Here is a 21157-nt window from a genome sequence, read left to right on the forward strand (position 1 = left end):
TCCTTATGCCAGGGAAGTTGGAAGTGTCATGTATGGAATGGTTAACAGAATGACATGAGTATAATATCAAGATACATTGCAAATCAAGGAAAGAAAAATTTACATGCACTTAAGTGGATTAGATGTAGTTGATAGGAACTACAAACACTTGCAAAAGTTACAAAAGTGTGTCGTATTATCAACCACTGAAGCGGAGTTCATTGCAACAACTGAGGCATGCAAGGTGCTGTTATAGATGAAAGTGTTTTTGGATGAATTAAGTTTTGTGCAAGATCAATATAAGTCGTTTTGTAACAGTCAAAGTACAATTCATCTTAGAAAGGATCCTTCAATGCATTCAAGATCTAAGCATATTGATATTCGCTATCATTGGATACGAGATGTATAGAAGAAAAGTTGTTAAAGCTTGAGAAGATTCACATAGATAAAAACAGATATAATATGATGACTAAGACATTGCCGAAATAGAAGTTGGAATGTTTTAGAGTTGTTTCATGTTTGATTGAATTCACAAAATGCGCTTGAGGGGAAGAATTGCTAAACAAATCAAGCCAACAAATTTGAATTCAAGGCACATGATTTTTGACAAATAATTAACACATATTTTTTGTTGGTAAAAAATGGCTGGTTTAATTTTGTAAGTAATGATTTTTTATTCTTCCTTAAATTTCACATATAAATACTAATCCATTATTCATTTTAGAATCATTTCAAAATACAAAACCCGCTCATCTACAATTATAAGTGCAGAAGTAAGATAAATGATTTATCGTTAGATTTCTTAGGGAGTGTTTATTTTGGAAAGAATATGATTAGTGGAGAGAAAGTGAATATTAAAATTAGATTGTTACGAGTGAAATACTTTGTATTCTCAATTTTCTTGTATTTTTTGTTATTAATAAAAATAAGTGATCTGTTTGAGAGGTTTAGAGTGGACGTAACCTAATTTTGGGATAAAATCCTATAAATATTTCTGTCCATCTTATTCAATTGTTCATATTACTTATGATATTATTTCTTTGATATCCTAACAAGAGTTGCATTATGATAAACTGGATTCCTCCTAAGCTGGATAAATGTACTGATGTGCTATTTGATTTTGTAAAAGCCATTTTCCGGTGGCTGCCATGTTTTGCCACAACATTTCCGCAAAAAATACTCTCAATCTATATATCACTTTTAAATTCGATATAGTTGGATTAAAAAAAATATTTTTCGTCCTAAAATTAAAACTACTTAAATCGTATACTATCAATGAAATCAAACCTGTGGGCCTACATTATTAATTAAATCCAAATATTTTTTTAAAAAAATCCTCTCGAACATAAAGAAGATATGACATTTATATTAAAATTTTACAACACAACATAATTGATATATTTGACAAAAAAAATTGTGTAACACGATATGAGTAGTATTTTGTGAGACAGATTTCTTATTTGGGTAATCAATGAAAAAATATTATTTTTTATGTTATTTTTTATTGTGAATATCGGTAGGGTTGACCTATCTCACAAATAAAGATTCATGAGACTGTCTCGTAATAGACAAACTCTTGATATCCAGTGATTTAATAACAATTTATTAGATTATCAATTGGTGATGTTGATAATGATAGAGATCGGTAGGCATCGATTATTTGCAAAAGAAAATAATATTTGTTTATGTTATAAAAGTATTATTTTCTTCTTTTTGGTGAAATCGAAACTACAAAAAATAGCACTACGAGTGTGTGTATTTATAAAGCAATCACCGAGGAAGAAACCCTGTCCCCACGAATGTGTTGGGTAATTTCGTAGTGCTATTCCTTCTAAACCTACCCCAGATTACCAAATTTTTATTATTCTTTTAATATAATATTCGTGGACCAAAGTTACCTCTTTTTTTTTTTTTTTTTTTTACAATAAACATTTTTTTTACAATAAACAAGTCAATCTAACATATGTATATGGAAAATATTATATAGACAATGGGAATTATAAATTAAATTATATAATTATCTACATTTTATTACCAAATATGTTACGTATACGTCCCAATTCCCACGTATGTCTAATTGTCTTTGTAATATATATATATATATATATATATATATATATATATATATATATATATATATATATATATATATATATATATATATAAAAATAAATAAGGCCACCTAAAAGTTTCAGTCATAGCTTGAATCTGAGCATTGAGATGGCTGAAACTTATGAAAACCCGATGGCCGCGGACGTGCTGGAGCACTGCAGAATCGAGCCGGTACCGGATACAGTGGCCGAGTTGACGCTTCCACTTCTCCACTTCGACATTCCATGGCTCTATTTCCACCCTGTTGAGCGTCTTCTGTTCTTTGATTTCCCCATTTCCGAGTCTCGGTTTGTGGAATCCATCGTCCCGAAACTTAAGGAATCGTTGCTCCAGACGCTCAAGCATTTCCTCCCGCTCGCTGGGAATATTGTCCACCCTTTAGATTCGAGCAGGCCCTATTCAAGATTCGTGGTAGGAGACTCTGTCTCGCTTACTATAGCCGAATGCAATAAAGATTTCAATCACCTCACGGGGAACCACCCTCGAGTCTCCGACGAGTTCTACGCTTGTGTTCCGCAACTCCCGCCTGCTACTTATTCGTCGGAAGCTGTGGTTTTCCCTGTGCTAGCTGTGCAGGTCACGCTATTCCCAGACCATGGAATCTGCCTTGGTTTCTCCAATCACCACGCCATCGGAGATGCCAGCTCGATTGTTCGTTTCATTAAAGCGTGGGCTTCGGTCAACAGATTCGGCGGCGATTCGAAGCTGATAGATGATAAATCTTTGCCGTTCTATGATAGAACTGCTGTTGAAGATCCAGAGGGATTGGATTCCATATACTGGAATATGATGAAGAAATCTCGACCAGTGGAGTCGCCGCCGATCAGTTTCCCACTGAACAAGGTATATTATATGTATATATGCATAGATCTTTTGTTTGAATAATCGGAACCTTGTTACATTTCTTTACAACATTTTTCTGTTTTTTCATCTTCCTTTTGACTTTCTAGGTTCGTGCCACATTTGTACTCACCAAAGAGGATGTGCAGAATCTGAAAAGCTTCGTCCTTTTGAAGCGACCAGAGATGCGCGTAACAGCTTTCACGGTGACCTGTGCTTTGGTCTGGGTCTGCGTGGTGAAAGCGGCGGCCGCCACGGAGGAGGTGGCCGACGAGGAACCCGAGTACTTCGGATTCGCCGCTGACTGCCGCGGCCGCCTGGATCCGCCGCTGCCCACTACATATTTCGGCAACTGCCTAGCATTTGTGAAGGCGGAATCGACTCATGGGCTATTGAGAGGAAAAGATGGATTCTTGGTGGCAGTGGAGTGCGTGATCAAGGCTATTCAGAAAACCGTGTACAATGAGAAGGGGATTCTTGATGGGGCCGAGGAGTGGCCTCTGGAATTTGGGAAATTGATCGGAAAACGCCTCTTCGGGGTCGCGGGGTCACCAAGATTCGACCTTTACGACTCGGATTATGGTTGGGGAAGGCCGAAGAAGTTCGAATCTGCATCCATCGATTCGGATAGGTCCATGTCTCTGTGCAAATCCAGGGATTCCGAAGGAGGATTAGAGATTGGTTTGTCCAGACCTAAGAAGAAACTGGACAAATTTGCTGCCATCTTCACTGAAATCCTGAGGAAGCTCTAAAAAATAAAACACTTTGTTGGCGGTAATATCTCTCCACATTACAATAAGAAAACTTGTCCACCTTTCGTTTTAAATATCTGTATTCGTAATTCTGTCATCAGTGTGTTGTACATAAGTTTGCTTCTGCAAATGACACCTAAAATTATAGCATTTGTTCCTCGTTCCCAGGTTCAGTCTGCCTGTAATTCTTGTTTGGTGCCGTTGTGAATTTCTTGCTTGTTTCATACAGGGAACCATCTGAAATGATCGAAAATGTTAGTCGAGAAAAGTGTGATTATCATCGTACGATGCCTTCTTTTGTTAGATTCTACAAATTTTATCGAAGACAAACCATCATGTTCTAGCTAAGCATTAGCCAAGTTACAAGGATGTTTTGTTTGCAAGCTGCAGTCCAAGGTCGAGTGATGTCGAGTTCTTTCAGCATCAATTAATTGTAAACACATTCTACTGTATAGATTATACATTAAAAAATAACGACTACGAGTTCTCACCAAATATAATTTAATTTATCGGGTATTAATTTGAGGACTTCAATGTTTGTTGTGCAAACTCTTATTCGACTAGAAATTTAGATCCGATGGCCATTCTCCCAATATAATTCCGCAACAATATAATATATAATTGAGAAATTTGAGTATGTTTGAAATATTATTTACAAAAATTTGTGTGATTGAAATTGTCCTCAACCATTTACATTCACGTATTAAGTCATCTTATCTTTACGGTTGCTCTCGCTTTCCTTCTTAAATAGCCATGCACGTGTTACAAATTTGGCTGGTTCATTTGATATCAACATATCTCAAAATAAAATTTTGTTTCCAAGTTTAATTGTAACAAACTTATTTTCAACTAAACGAGATTCGATACATGGTTAACTTGATTATAGAATTTTATTTGATACTTTGGAATAATTTATCTGAACTATGAAATATCTTTATAAGAATTGATTTATTAATTATCATATAATTTCAAAAGTAAATTGGTCTAAAATACCTAAATACAAATATATGTTGTCCATAAAATCAATGTGCCACGGAAGTTGTGTTCCAACTCCATGACTCAATGATTTTATGTAGTGATGTAAATAAACTAAGCTGTTCGTGATTTATTCGAAACTTGATTCGATAAAAGCTTGTTTGATACGTTTAATGAAGCTCGTTAATATAAACGAACCAATCTCAAACTTTAAAATATCTGGCTCGTTAGTTCGTGATTAGGTTCGTTGGTAGGCTCGTGAGTCAGTTTTTAGATAAGAGAATAATAATTTTGATTTATAGATTTCACACATTACTTATGAAAAATACAGAAAATGTTATCAAATTATTTTATTAGAAATAAATTAAAAAAATTAATAAGAAGGATATTATAATTTTCTCTAATATATAATTTAGTTTTTAATTGATGTTCAAATTTAAAATTTATGTTTATTAAACTTGTTTAGGTTCAATAAATGTTCAAATATGCTCACGAGTCATTAATATATTTGCTAAATAAAACTAGAGCTTGACTCAATTATAAACTATTCAAATTCAAATATTCAAAAGTTTTCCTCGGCTCAATTATATGCCTAATTTTATGTGTTTTAGCTACCTATGCCCATATAAAGTTCCTAATATCCTTTTTTTACTTGTGGAAACCCAAGAATACCCTTCTTTTGTTTTGTTTTGTCTTGTCTTGTTTTGTTTTTTTTTTTTCTTTCTTTCTTGCCACTTCCTGTAGTGGCATATATTAAACAAACCCACCATAAAAAGTTGAAGTAGGTCTTGAAGATCTTTGGAATCAAGCTGAAGAAATACATAAAAAACAGACGAAATCGGAAAGGGATTGCTCTGTACTTGATGAAGAAATCGAAAAAAGGTCGGGGAATATTGTTGTTGTACATTTCAACCCAATTTAGGTTACATTTCTTGACTAACTTATCAAAAACTAGTGATGATATCCGGTTGAATCGAGTGAGCTGGGTCGGGGCAATCTACTGGATTTGATAAGAGTTTTTGTTTAGGGAAAATGAGCAAGGAGTATGCCTTCAATTGTAACCTGCAAATAAGTGAAAGAACTTGTGAATGAGCTCTGGAGGGGTATCCGGCGTCGTCACTACGATGCTTAAGTCAGTAGATTGAAGGTGAATGATAATGACAATAAATGTGAAGATATATGTAAAATGCCAAGAGCTTAGAAACAAGAACGTCTCAAATCCTCTTTAAATGAAATACGTACTTGTTATTTATAGCAAAGAAGGTGATGGGTACCTTGTTTTCAGTGCCTACTTGCTACTTGTAATCTTATATGTTGACTTCCCGTCATGCCGTCCTACTTTTCCATCTTTCACATCATTATAATTCTGTCAGGAACACTTATCGAGGTAAGATTTTACCTATTTCTGCACTTGAGTACGGCACTGTTATCGAGGTACCCGGCTAGAAATCACCAGAGAGCTTTATATAAGAGAGCCCGAGCTTCCGGTAGCCTGGTGATGTGAATCTCTGTACGAATAAATAGCAAACACGATTAAAAGTAAATCGCACCCTCTATTCAATTACGATAAAAAGATTCGTGTGTTTTCCCGATATTTTGATTCAAGTATTGTGTGATATTCACCTCTAAACTAGCAAGAGTTTAGCAACAAATAAACACGAGGATAAACAATTGAAAACTATACGAACCTTCGAAGAACCTTGCCTACGACAATCCGCACAAGCAACGACCGACAAACGCCACAAAGTTAAAAACTTTGATAAGTTTGATTTTTGATTTAACAAAGCTTGGCTTTGAAAAGTTGAGAGAAAAATCTCACAAGTTTGATAAACTCAAAATAATATGTGTATTGTCTGTAAAAATTCGTCCAACATAGTCTATATATCAAAAGATATCAAGGAATCTAGTCTCCCAAAATAATAAAACTCTAGAAAAGGAAACAAATCCGCGCAGAAAACATAGGACACGGACCCCGTGCAGACGTCCTGTAGACGGGTCCGTGTACATACTGTAAAACTCTTCAGTCGGAAACAAGGGACACGGACCCCGTGCTCGCCTCCGTGTGCGGGTCCGTGTAGGCACTGTCTTCGCCAATAACAAAGGGCACGGACCCCGTGCCTGGGTCCGTCTCTAGGTCCGTGGAGCCACTGTAAAAACTCATCCCAGCTTGTAAAGGACACGGACCCCGTGTGTAGGTCCGTGTACAGGTCCGTCCAGACTCGGTCAGCAACATCAATGATTGAATGACTTTCCGTTGGCCTCCAAACGTACTCCCATGCATCACGACCTCTTCCGGCTTGCTCATGACTCCTTGTAGCGCCTCCTTGAATCTCTTTAGTCGACCCCTCGTGATTGGTCCCTCCGGCAACTGCAAAGGATCCCATGCTTTCCTTGGGACGTCCACGTTCGCATCATCCTCCCCTTCTTGAAAAGGATTTGTCCTCAAATCTTGCTCATCACCTACATCAAACAACGACAAATCACTAACATTGAATATAGAACTTACGTTGTACTCACCTAGCAAGTCGAGTTTGTAGGCGTTGTCATTGATCCTCTCAAGAACTTGGAATGGCCCATCGCCCCTAGGCAATAGCTTTGAGCGTCGCTTCTCCGGAAACCTCTCCTTCCTCAAGTGTAGCCACACCCAATCGCCCTTCTCAAATAGCACCTTCTTTTTCCCTTTGTTGGCTTGCCTAGCATATTGTTCATTTCGCTTCTCAATATTAGCTTTTACCTTCTCATGCAAACTCCTAACGAATTCAGCCTTCTTTTTGCCGTCTAAGTTTAACCTCTCACTCACAGGTAAAGACATCAAATCCAACGGAGTCAAAGGATTAAAACCATATACAATCTCAAATGGCGAATAGCTAGTAGTAGAATGCACGCAACGATTATATGCAAACTCAACAAATGGCAAGCAATTTTCCCAATTCTTTAAGTTCTTTTTAAGAATAAAACGTAATAAGGTTCCTAACGTCCTATTAACTACCTCAGTTTGACCATCAGCTTGAGGATGACAGGTCGTAGAAAACAGTAATTTAGTACCAAGTTTAGCCCATAGTGTTTTCCAAAAGTAACTTAAGAATTTAACATCACGGTCCGACACAATAGTCCTAGGCATGTCATGCAGCCTAACGACTTCTCTAAAGAACAAGTCCGCAATGTTAGATGCATCATCAGTCTTGTGACAAGCAATAAAGTGTGCCATTTTCGAAAACCTATCCACAACAACAAATATAGAGTCCCTCCCCTTCTTTGTCCTAGGTAACCCCAAAACAAAGTCCATAGATGAAGAACCTAAAGGGGGGGTGAATAGGTTCTTTAAGGCCCTTTAGCGTTTTTAAAACGAGTTTGCAAAAATTGCAAGCGGAAGACTTGAGGGACAATCACAAATAAAAATGAATGCGTAAAGTAAGTGCGTAAAATAAATGCGTAGTAAAGTAAATGCGTAAAGTAAAGAGGGATAGAGATGTTTATGGAAGTTCGACGAAGAATCGTCTACGTCTCCCCTTCTCGATGAGGATCGAGGTATCACTATAACAACTTGGCTTTAGGAGCTCCAAGCTAGCTTTTACAACCACGCCTCGATGCGTCTACTTGGCCTTGAGGGCTCCAAGGATAGCCACGAACTTTACAACCCACTCGAGAGTATTACTTTCACTCTTTTTCTACAACTCTTTTGATATTACAACTCTTTTAATCAACGCACACAAGAGATAGTAGAAAGCTTTGTAAGAGACAAGAGAGAATGGAGTGGGATGATTGAGAATGCATCCTCAAAGGCCTATTTATACTAGTCTTGGACTGCCAAGGTTCGGATCTTCTGTTTATACTTCGGAACGTCCGATGTGATTGAAATCAATTTGCGTAATTCTGGAATGACTTCGGATCTTCCGTTCTTGACTTCGTAGGGTCCGAACATATGCTTCGGAGGGACCGATCAAACTTCGTTTCTTCCGAACAATTCTTTCAGACAGTGTATGAACAACTTCGGAAGGTCCGAACTCTAGTTCGTACCGTCCGAACATTCCCGCGTTTCCGGAGATTTGAAATCTTCAACACTTCGTAGCTTTCGATCATGTCCATCGTAGCGTCCGAAATCTACTCAATCAATAGTCAGATCAATTTGTCTCCGGATTGAAGTGATTTGATTGCTTGTGTTCGGAACGTCCGATCCAGTCTTCGGAACGTCCGAACTTGCTCCTCGCAGCTTCCGAACAGCTTCTATTTTGCTTCTGATTGGCACAATTTCGGAACGTCCGAACCAAATTTCGGATCTTCCGAACTGTAACCTTGTTCTTAATTTCCTACATGCCTCAATATAAAACATTAGTACATTTTTAATCCAAGTTTTGGTATCATCAAAACAAAAACTTTGGGATATGTTACAGCATTAAAAACATTAATCTCATCCTCGAGATTTGTATGCGTTTAAGGCGTAACAATCTCCCCCTTTTTGATGATCACAAAACTTGGTTAAAAATTGAGAAACAATAATCAACATAATCTAATGGTTATTAAATAACTCCCCCTTAATCAAATAACAAGTCTAAGAGGTTGAATTAATAGCAATTTTAACCAAATAAATTCTCCCCCTTTTTGCGATAATCAAAAAGACATAAGCATAAAGAGAGACAAATAAACAGGTAAAATATCCACTAATAAATGCAAGTCTTTTATACAATGATGCATAAAGATAAAATAAACAAAAATAACAAAAACATAAGCTAAGAATCCGCATCCTCGAACGATCCGAACACGTTCGGTGGATCCGAAGTGAAACGAAGCATCCGAATAAGGAACGGTGATTCCGAAGTAGCCAAGATGAGGAACACCTAAAATTTAAAATATTTAACACATAAATGAATGTTGAGCCATAATTATGGATAAATACAATTAATTTGTATTATCCGACATTATAATGCTCACATTAATAATACTCCCCCTCAATTTAACAAATATGTACGAGAGTATTTGACTAATGTTTACAACTCAATCATGCCAAGTTCACCACGCAAACGAGTAAAAGTAGATTCATCTAGTGGTTTTGTAAAAATATCAGCAATTTGATTCTTGGTGTCAACATAGTGAAGTTCAACATCATTTTGCTCAATGTGATCACGAATAAAATGATGTCGAATGTCAATATGTTTTGTACGAGAATGTTGAACTGGATTCTTTGTTAGACATATGGTGCTTGTATTATCACAAAAGATTGGAATTTTTGAAAAAAGTAACACCATAGTCGAGTAATTGATACTTCATCCAAAGAATTTGTGCACAACAACTACCGGCAGCCATATACTCGGCCTCGGTCGTTGAAAGTGCAACACAGTTTTGCTTTTTAGAAAACCATGACACCAAGCAATTTCTCAAAAAGAAACAAGTACCACTAGTGCTCTTTCTATCCACCTTATCCTCCAAAGTCGGCATCATAGTAAGCTTTTAAATCGAAAAATGAGTTCTTAGAATACCATAATCCGAGATTTGGAGTATTTGAAAGATATTTGAAAATGCGTTTTAAGGCGAATAAGTGTGATTCCTTTGGACATGATTGAAATCGTGCACACAAGCAAACACTAAACATAATGTCAGGTCTACTAGCAGTCGCATAGAGTAGGGAGCCAATCATGCTACGAAATAACTTTTGGTCAACAGGTTTACCTCCCTCATCTTTGTCGAGTCTGACTGTCGTGCTCATAGGTGTGGATGAGGCTTTGGAAGACTCCATCCCAAACTTTTTGAGCATCTCCTTGATGTACTTCCCTTGGTTGACAAAGAAACCATCCTTGCATTGCTTGATTTGGAGACCAAGGAAGTAGTTGAGCTCGCCCATCATGCTCATCTCAAAGTGATCCTGCATAAGCTTAGAAAAATCTCTACACAAGTGTTCATTAGTAGCACCAAAAATAATATCATCTACATATATTTGTACTATCAGCAAATCATTATCTTTAGTCAAGGTAAACAAGGTAATATCAACTTTACCCCTACAAAAACCATTAGACAGCAAGAAAGTAGACAATTTCTCATACCAAGCTCTAGGAGCTTGTTTCAAACCATACAAAGCCTTATCAAGTTTATACACATAATCAGATAAGTGCACATCTTCAAAACCAACAGGTTGCTCAACATACACTTCTTCTTTCAAATCACCATTAAGAAAAGCACTTTTAACATCCATTTGAAACAATTTAAAGTCTCTAGAGCAAGCAAAAGCAAGTAGCATGCGAATGGATTCTAGTCTAGCAACAGGGGCATAAGTCTCATCATAATCAATTCCCTCTTCTTGACTATATCCTTTAGCTACTAGCCTAGCTTTATTTCTAGTGATTGTACCATGCTCATCTAACTTGTTCCTAAATACCCATTTAGTTCCTATGACAGGTCTATCAGTGGGTCTAGGTACAAGATTCCAAACTTTATTCCTTCTAAATTCATTTAGTTCATCTTGCATAGCAATAATCCAAGAATCATCAAGTAAAGCTTCTTCTATGTTCTTAGGCTCTATGTGAGAAAGAAAAGCAAGATAATTGCACATATTAGAGGAGCGAGTAGATACTCCCTTCGATGAGCTACCAATGATGAGGTCCATGGGATGATCCTTGTGCGTAGTCCACTCCTTCGGAAGAGGTGCGTCCTCTTGATCTTTAGGAACATCATCTAGGCTTGTGGACTCCAACTCTTCGCCAAGGATATCTATATCATCATCATCAGAAACAACAGGTCTAGGCAAGCAAGGGTTAGTTTCATCAAATATGACATGTATAGATTCTTCAACTAGTAAAGTGCGTTTATTAAAGACTCTATATGCTTTGCTAGAAGTAGAGTAACCAAGAAAGATACCTTTGTCCGATTTAGCATCGAACTTACCCAGGTTGTCCTTACCATTGTTGTGGATGAAGCATTTTGATCCAAAAGCGCGGAAGTAAGAAATGTTAGGCTTTCTCCCTCTCCATAGTTCGTATGGAGTTTTCTTGAGAATTGGCCTTATTGATACGCGATTGATGATGTAACAAGCAGAACTCATCGCTTCAGCCCAAAAATATTTTGGTAGAGAATGCTCACATAGCATGGTCCTTGCAATCTCTACTAGGGTCCTATTCTTCCTCTCAACGACACCGTTTTGTTGAGGAGTTCTAGGACAAGAAAAGTTGTGACCAATGCCTTTGCTTTGACAAAAAATTGAAAAATTTTCATTTTGAAATTTCGTTCCGTGGTCACTACGGATTTGTTTGATCAAAAGATTTTTCTCATTTTCAACCTTTTTGACAAAAATTTTGAAATGATCAAAGGCATCACTTTTGTGGGCTAAAAACAATGTCCAAGTAAAACGTGAAAAATCATCCACAATGACAAAAGCATAGGATTTACCTCCTAGACTAGTTGTCCTCGAGGGACCACATAAATCTAGGTGAAGTAATTCAAGGGGCATAGAAGTGGATACAAAATTTTTATTTTTGAAAGATTCATTTGTGTGTTTACCAAGTTGACAAGCATCACAAAAAGAATCTAATTTTAAATTCAGCTTTGGCATTCCGGAAACTAGGTCAAGTTTTAAAAGTTTTTCTATGGTGCTCATCCCAACATGACCAAGTCGTCTATGCCAAAGAATGTTGTCATCAACATTTAATGTTACAAGGCTTTTTATTTTTGAAAAAGATGAAATCTTTAAATCGACCTTGTAAACATTTTCACTTCTATAACCTTTGAAACTAATGGATTTGTCAGTTGTGAGTGATACAGTGCAATCGTGTGGTGTGAATTTGACTTCATAACCCCTATCGCACAATTGACTAATGCTTAGGAGGTTATGTTTAAGTTCTTTCACAAGAAGTACATCATCACTAATAGTAGAGTTAGATATACCTATTGAGCCGATGCCTTCTATGATCCCTTTGCTGTTGTCTCCAAAGGTCACCGATCCCTTTTCTTTTGGTCGAATGGATTGTAGCAGCTTCTTTTCTCCCGTCATGTGTCGAGAGCATCCACTGTCAAGATACCAAGTGCTCGATAACTTGTCTCCCCTTTGTCCCTATAAGATTGAGATACAATTTGATAGTTGGTACCCGTTTCTTTGGGTCCTTTGAGGTTAGTAGTAGTTGGGGATTTGGGGATCCATTTCCAATAACTATTCTTATTGTGTTGGTGTCTAAGTTTCTTGCATTTAGGTCTTATGTGGCCTATCTTACAACAGTAAGTGCATGTTGGTGGTGTTCTTAGTTTTGCCTTTGCGATAAGACTAGCGAAGTTGACTGATTTCTTTTCATATCCTAGACCTCCTTTGTCGAAGTTACACCTTTGCATGCTCAAGAGGTTTTCTAGTTTACCGCTACTCACATTGAACTTGTTGAAGGCTTTCTCTAAGTCTCTTAGGTTTGTCTTGAGCTTAGTGTTGTCATGCATCCTAGCTTCTAGTTCAGTTTTAAGTTGCTTATTCTCATTTCTAAGTGACTTAGCCTTATTGTACATACTAGTGTAAGCGGAGAGTAATTCATCGTAAGAGGGTACCTCGTCGTCATCCGAGTCGGTCAGATGATCTTCCTTTGCCATGAAGCATAGGGTAGACTCCTCTTCGTTGTCGCTGTCGCTCCACGTGGCTAGAAGGGCCTTCTTCTTGTCTTTGCCGGCCTTCTTCTTGGAGGGACACTCGTTTGCATAGTGACCCTTTTGTTGACAGTTGTAGCAGGTCACTTCCTTCTCAATCTTTTTGTCCTTCTTGTTGAAGTTGGAACTCCGCATGAATCTTTTGAACTTTCTAGTGAGGAGTGCCATTTCTTCATCGTCGCTATCTTCAAGTTGACTGGTCAAGGCGATCCCTTTCGCCTTTACTTTTTCGTCATCTTTCTTTGTCTCCTTCCGGGTAGATACTTCAAGTTCATGGGTCTTTAGGGTCCCATGAAGTTGATCAAGGTCGTAGGATGCCGCATCTCCCTTGTTGGATTCAATGATAGCCGTGCGCTTTGCATCCCATTCCGCCGGAAGTGCTCGAAGGGCTCTCCTCCACACTTGTTTAGTTGGGTAGTTCTCACCAAGTTGGGCAAGCTCATTGATGATTTGGGTGAGCCGCCGGAACATGGTGTCGATATCCTCCTTGGGTTCCATCTCAAAGGTCTCGTACTTGAGTTGGAGAAGATCTATCTTCGTTTCTTTGACTTGATTGGTTCCCTCGTGGCAAATCTCCAATTTGTCCCAAATCTCTTTGGCGGAGGTGCAAGCCGAGATTCGGTTGTATTCATTCATATCTAGGGAACAATGAAGAATATTCATAGCTTTAGCATTTTGAGAGATAAGTTTCATATCGTCCTTGGTGAGGTCATCCATTCCCTTAGGAATTTCCTTATCATCCACCGTTTTCATGGGGATATAGGGACCTTTCACCGTTATTTTCCAAAGGTCGTAATCGACGGATTGGATGTATAGAGATATTCTATTCTTCCAATATCCGTAATTGGTACCATTGAAAAGAGGGGGACGATTTGTGGATTGTCCTTGGGCATACTCGCTTGCTAGATTGGCCATTTTAAAAGATTTTGAAAAACTAGGCTCTGATACTACTTGAAGAACCTAAAGGGGGGGTGAATAGGTTCTTTAAGGCCCTTTAGCGTTTTTAAAACGAGTTTGCAAAAATTGCAAGCGGAAGACTTGAGGGACAATCACAAATAAAAATGAATGCGTAAAGTAAGTGCGTAAAATAAATGCGTAGTAAAGTAAATGCGTAAAGTAAAGAGGGATAGAGATGTTTATGGAAGTTCGACGAAGAATCGTCTACGTCTCCCCTTCTCGATGAGGATCGAGGTATCACTATAACGACTTGGCTTTAGGAGCTCCAAGATAGCTTTTACAACCACGCCTCGATGCGTCTACTTGGCCTTGAGGGCTCCAAGGATAGCCACGAATTTTACAACCCACTCGAGAGTATTACTTTCACTCTTTTTCTACAACTCTTTTGATATTACAACTCTTTTAATCAACGCACACAAGAGATAGTAGAAAGCTTTGTAAGAGACAAGAGAGAATGGAGTGGGATGATTGAGAATGCATCCTCAAAGGCCTATTTATACTAGTCTTGGACGCCAAGGTTCGGATCTTCTGTTTATACTTCGGAACGTCCGATGTGATTGAAATCAATTTGCATAATTCTGGAATGACTTCGGATCTTCCGTTCTTGACTTCGTAGGGTCCGAACATATGCTTCAGAGGGACCGATCAAACTTCGTTTCTTCCGAACAATTCTTTCAGACAGTGTATGAACAACTTCGGAAGGTCCGAACTCCAGTTCGTACCGTCCGAACATTCCCGCGTTTCCTGAGATTTGAAATCTTCAACACTTCGTAGCTTCCGATCATGTCCATCGTAGCGTCCGAAATTTACTCAATCAACAGTCAGATCAATTTGTCTCCGGATTGAAGTGATTTGATTGCTTGTGTTCGGAACGTCCGATCCAGTCTTCGGAACGTCCGAACTTGCTCCTCGCAGCTTCCGAACAGCTTCTATTTTGCTTCTGTATGAATCACAAACTCCTTAGGCCTCAAGTAGTGCTGCCACGTCTCGAGGGTCCTCACAAGTGCGTAGAACTCCTTGTCATACGTGGGATAGTTCAGCGCTGCTCCATTGAGCTTCTCACTAAAGTACGCCACCGGCCGTCCTCCTTGCATTAACACTCCTCCAATACCTACACCTGATGCATCACATTCAATTTAAAACGTATTAGAAAATTCAGGTAATACAAGTAAAGGGGAATTAATTAATTTTTGCTTGATAATATTAAAGGACTTCTCTTGCTCCTCGCCCCAACAGAATGGAACGTTCTTCTTGATGACCGCCGTCATCGGTGCCGCCAATGTGCTAAAATCCCTTACAAACCTCCTATAGAAGCTTGCAAGACCATGAAAGCTTCGGACTTGACCAACAGTAGTAGGCGATGGCCAATCTCGAATAGCACTTACCTTGTCTTCATCCACTTGTATCCCTTGTGAACTCACAACGAAACCAAGAAACACAAGTTTGTTTGTACAAAAATCACACTTCTTTAAGTTAGCATACAAATTTTCAGCCCTTAATGTGATTAGCACAAGTTTCAAGTGTTTAACATGCTCTTCAAGATTCTTGCTATACACTAGGATATCATCAAAGTAAACCACAACAAATTTACCTATATGTGCACGCAAGACATGATTCATTAACCTCATAAAGGTGCTAGGTGCATTAGTTAAACCAAAAGGCATAACCATCCACTCATACAACCCATACTTAGTTTTAAAAGCAGTTTTCCACTCATCACCTTCCCTCATTCTAATTTGATGGTAGCCACTTCTTAAGTCAATTTTGCTAAAGATGCAAGACCCATGCAATTCATCTAACATATCATCTAGTCTAGGTATGGGATGCCTATACTTAATGGTTATGTTATTGATTGCTCTACAGTCGACACACATACGCCATGAGCCATCTTTCTTAGGGACTAGCAAAACAGGCACCGCACAAGGTGACATGGACTCACGCACATAACCTTTATCTAATAACTCACTTACCTGCCTTTGTAGCTCCTTAGTCTCCTCCGGATTGCTCCTATAAGCTGGACGGTTCGGCAAGGCACTCCCGGGCACCAAATCAATTTGGTGCTCAATTCCCCTCAATGGTGGTAAGCCTTGAGGTAGCTCCTCCGGAAATACATCGTCAAATTTCTGCAATAGTGAAACAACAATGCTCGGAAGGGATCCGGCTATATCACTTGTGTTAAGGAGGATCTCCTTATAAAGAACTAACACAAATGGTTCATGTGTGTGCAACAAGTGTTTTATCTCACCTTTTTGGGCCATATAAGAATTCTTTTTGGCCTCTTTCCTCTCTTTTTCTTTCCCCTCAATTTCTTTCCTCTCTTTTTTTGTTTGTGTGGCTATCTCACTCTTTTCAACTCTCTTTTTTTCAGCCACTTCAATTTTATTTTCAGAGGTCATCTCACTTTTTAATTCACTCTTTTTTTCGGCCTCATCTCGCTTCTTTTTTTTTCAAGTGCTCCTCCAATACTTGCTTTGGGGACAATGGAAGTAAGACAACAGTTTCTTTTTTCAAGACAAACGAGTACTTATTTTTGAACCCATCGTGAGTCACTCGCCTATCAAATTGCCATGGCCTACCCAACAATATATGACAAGCATGCATAGGTACCATGTCACACAAAACCTCATCCACATACTTCCCAATTGAAAAGGACACTAGAACTTGCCTATTCACTCTCACCTTCGCACAATCGTTCAACCATTGAAGCTTATATGGTTGAGGATGTTTTATTGTAGGCAATCCCAATTTCTCAACCATCTCAATGCTAGCCACATTGGTGCAACTTCCCCCATCTATGATTACATTGCACACCTTACCACTCACAAAACATCTAGTGTGAAACAAGTTCTCCCTTTGGTTAATCTCCTCATCTTTGACTTGGGCACTCATGATTCGCCTAGTCACTAGAGCTTCTCCTACAACCGCCCCATATCCCTCATCGGGATCCTCCAACTCCGGCATATCATCATCACTACCCTCGCCATCCCCCTCACTTTGAGACTCATATTCACCATAATCATTCAAAAACATGACTCTCTTATTAGGACACTCACTAGCAATATGGCCCAACCCTTGACATCTAAAACATTTTGTATCTCTAGAACGAGTAGTAGGAATTTCAGATTTACCTTGTACTCCATGTCTAGGTGCCTCTTGCTTTGGTTCAAACTTAGGCTTGGTCACCACTTTGCTATCATCTCGCTTGGCCGCATTTGGTCGCCACGAAGAAGATGCACCTCCGGTTTGATTGGTGCGGCCAACTCCTCGCCTCTTGAGTTGTTGCTCCACTTTAATGGCCATTTGCACCATCTCGTCTAGATCTAAGTAGTGCCGAAGCTCCACTTGATCTTGAATCTCCCTGTTCAAACCACAAAGAAAACGAGCCATAGTTGCTTCATTATCCTCCTCAGTATTTGCCCTAATCATGAGTACTTCCATCTCCTTATAGTAGTCCTCAACACTCTTCAACCCTTGCCTCAAAGTTTGTAACCTCTTAAACATCTCCATATAATAGTGGTTAGGCACAAACCTCTTCCTCATTACACTCTTCATCTCATCCCAAGATTCAATGGGTCTCTCAATATACTTTCTTTTAGTGGTCACTAATTGATCCCACCAAATGAGAGCATAGTCTAAAAATTCAACCACCGCCAACCTCACCTTCTTTTGTTCGGAGTAGTGGTGACATGCAAATACGAACTCTACCCTCTTTTCCCATTCTAGGTATGCCTCCGGGTCAGATTTCCCATGGAATGAAGGGATTTTCATCTTAATGCTACCCATGTGACCATCTTCCCTAGTCTCCTCATACCTACCCCTCATAGCTTCTCTTCTTCCTCTCCCAAATCCTCTATCTCTTCCATTCCTACCCCAATTCTCATTTTGACTCTCATCGCCTCCTCCTAGATCATACTCCTCGTCATCTCTACCCAAATCCTTAGGCTTAGGTTTACCCCCACTAACACTAACCTCAAGTTTACCCAACCTCTCATGCAACGACTCCATTTGGGTCGTCATCACCCTACTAAAATCCCCAAACAACGCATCCATTTGGGCCTAGACACCCCCTGAATTCGAACTATCTCCTACCTCCCTCTCCATTTAATTTCAAATTTGTACCTGCAAAAAAAAGGTTAGTAGAAATAAAATAATCCTCACCCAAATGCTCACGGTCACTCCAAAGAAATTCACTCGTTTTTTTTTTTCTCACAATTTTGTTTGCTCACAACAAATACTCACCGTTCACTCCAAAGAAAAGTCACTCGCACTCAAGTGTATCACTCGAATTTTGAAAGCTCTCTTGGAAGTGCTCAAGCTTTGTATTGTGGGTATATCAAACAATTAAGGTTCAAGCTTGTGAACAAATGCGACCGACTCACTTGGACTGTGTAGACAAGAAATTCGAATATGGAAATTTTTTTTTTTTTTGACTGTGAGAGGCAATTGAATATGACTCTCTAAAGGGAATAGAACAATATATCAAAAAGAAATAATGGTGAATTTCGGAATTTTTGTACTCTTTTTTTTTTTTTTTGAGTACTACTCGAAAATCAAAAAAAAAATCACCAACAAATTTCGAGAATCACAGATTCACGAAAAAAATTACGAAGAACGATAGAACAAAACAGATTTGAAAAAAAACGAATAAATAATACAGATCTGCAATTTAAAAACAAGATAACTAACTTGAATTCAATAAACCTAAAGCTCTGATACCAAATGATGTGAATCTTTGTACGAATAAATAGCAAACACGATTAAAAGTAAATCGCACCCTCTATTCAATTACGATAAAAAGATTCGTGTGTTTTCCCGATCTTTTGATTCAAGTATTGTGTGATATTCACCTCTAAACTAGCAAGAGTTTAGCAACAAATAAACACGAGGATAAACAATCGAAAACTATACGAACCTTCGAAGAACCTTGCCTACGACAATCCGCACAAGCAACGACCGACAAACGCCACAAAGTTAAAAACTTTGATAAGTTTGATTTTTGATTTAACAAAGCTTGGCTTTGAAAAGTTGAGAGAAAAATCTCACAAGTTTGATAAACTCAAAATAATATGTGTATTGTCTGTAAAAATTCGTCCAACATAGTCTATATATCAAAAGATATCAGGGAATCTAGTCTCCCAAAATAATAAAACTCTAGAAAAGGAAACAAATCCGCGCAGAAAACATAGGACACGGACCCCGTGCAGACGTCTGTAGAGGGGTCCGTGTACATACTGTAAAACTCTTCAGTCGGAAACAAGGGACACGGACCCCGTGCTCGCCTCCGTGTGCGGGTCCGTGTAGGCACTGTCTTCGCCAATAACAAAGGGCACGGACCCCGTGCCTGGGTCCATCTCCAGGTCCGTGGAGCCACTGTAAAAACTCATCCCAGCTTGTAAAGGACACGGACCCCTGTGTGCAGGTCCGTGTACAGGTCCGTCCAGACTCGGTCAGCAACATCAATGCTTGAATGACTTTCCGTTGGCCTCCAAACGTACTCCCATGCATCACGACCTCTTCCGGCTTGCTCATGACTCCTTGTAGCACCTCCTTGAATCTCTTTAGTCGACCCCTCGTGATTGGTCCCTCCGGCAACTGCAAAGGATCCCATGCTTTCCTTGGGACGTCCACGTTCGCATCACCTGGGGAGAAAATGTCTCAGGCGTCCACATGCTCGGCTTCGGAAGAATCCATGCTGCAGATTGTCCTTGATTTTGGGATATCTATTCAATATACCGGATCATCCATGACCCGCGCTTCTTATGGGGGTATCAACTAGTTTCTTTGATCCTACTGTATGATTTATTACCATTTATTTTCTTCCACCTTTTTATCTCTTCATGTAATTATCCAGATATGTAGATATCTTTTTCAATTGTTGAAATTTATTTTAATATTATTTTTATGTAGTTGTGTTTGTTTAATTGATTTTGTTCTCATGATACATTATACGAAAAAAATAGTGGTTCTAAGATGAATAAAGAAAAGAAAAATCAGACTCAGTTAAGTCAGATATAGGAAAATGATGCTGAATACGGAGGTATTGTTTATAATGATGAACAACAAAACTTAGAGATATTTGAAATTTAAATTCAAAACATTTGAAGAATGTAGTAATTTCATAAACATGAATGTTTTTTTTTTAAAAAAAATTTCATTATGATGATCACTTGTGCGAGTATAAAAGTACCTACGAAGAAATCAAACCGACCTTCCACTTGTGAATGAAATCAATGGAAATAGAATTTCTGGGATAAATGAAGATGGAAAACATATTTTCCAATGTAACTATAGAACAAGTTGGTCACAAAAGGGAATATTTTTTTCAATGATATTTAGCTGATAAGGTTCATCATGTTGGGGATGCATGACATTGAATTTTGCTGGAGAAAAACGAGTTTGTTGGTAATTATGAAGATTTTCTTGATGGTTAGCTATTTTGAGATGAGAAAACTCAATTGTGGAATATGATACGACTGATGGTTTCCTGGTTATCAATATTGTATGAAAACATTTCTTTTTCAAAGTAGTTGTTTTTTAGTACTTGAGAAATAGGTATATCCTTAATTAATATATGCATTGGCCTGGTTTTTGTTGTCCTTGGCTTATTTGGAGGAGTAGAGGAGTTGCAACCTCATAATCACTGGATTCAAAAATCAGTTTCCTCTTTGGCTTAAACCTTACTGACCTTCTTTCCATAGTTTTCTTCACGCTGGGCATTTTATCTTTAATTTCTTTTGTATTGCCAGAAATCCGACAGCAGAGTTGTTCAGAGCATGTCTCTAGCCTGAGATATAGTATGTTTAAGCAGTGAGAGCTTTGAATTTATGCATGGTTACAGAATTGCTCAACAAGGTTCTTAAATCCTCAAACAAGTCGGCTGAAAAGGATGACAAAACCCGTTGATTGCTTTTCACTTTGGATCATTGTCTTCAGAA

At 38.4% G+C, this 21157-nt stretch overlaps 1 protein-coding gene and 1 long non-coding RNA gene across 2 annotated transcripts; one reads left to right on the top strand and one right to left on the bottom strand.

The window, feature by feature from the left end:
• The first annotated feature begins 2143 nt into the window (after nt 1-2143).
• On the top strand, nt 2144-3868 carry LOC140804811 (phenolic glucoside malonyltransferase 1-like). The gene is made up of 2 exons (XM_073160949.1): nt 2144-2934; nt 3042-3868. The coding sequence occupies exons 1-2, from the start codon at nt 2200-2202 to the stop codon at nt 3681-3683; spliced, it is 1377 nt and encodes a 458-aa protein (XP_073017050.1). The 5' UTR covers nt 2144-2199; the 3' UTR covers nt 3684-3868.
• A 1568-nt stretch (nt 3869-5436) lies between these two features.
• LOC140804169 (uncharacterized) lies at nt 5437-20876 on the bottom strand. The gene is made up of 3 exons (XR_012112100.1): nt 19862-20876; nt 5933-6150; nt 5437-5720 (listed from the first exon to the last, which is right to left on the bottom strand). It is a non-coding gene; the product is annotated as an uncharacterized lncRNA (long non-coding RNA).
• Between the last annotated feature and the right edge of the window lie 281 nt (nt 20877-21157).

This window comes from Primulina eburnea, chromosome 11 (assembly GCF_022965805.1).
Source record: "Primulina eburnea isolate SZY01 chromosome 11, ASM2296580v1, whole genome shotgun sequence".
NCBI lineage: Eukaryota > Viridiplantae > Streptophyta > Magnoliopsida > Lamiales > Gesneriaceae > Primulina > Primulina eburnea.

Coding starts and splice junctions, on each gene's coding strand:
- LOC140804811 (XM_073160949.1), top strand. CDS start 2,200: ATGGCTGAAACTTATGAAAACCCGATGGCCGCGGACGTGCTGGAGCAC. Junction 2,935..3,041: donor TCAGTTTCCCACTGAACAAG/GTATATTATATG, acceptor TTGACTTTCTAG/GTTCGTGCCACATTTGTACT.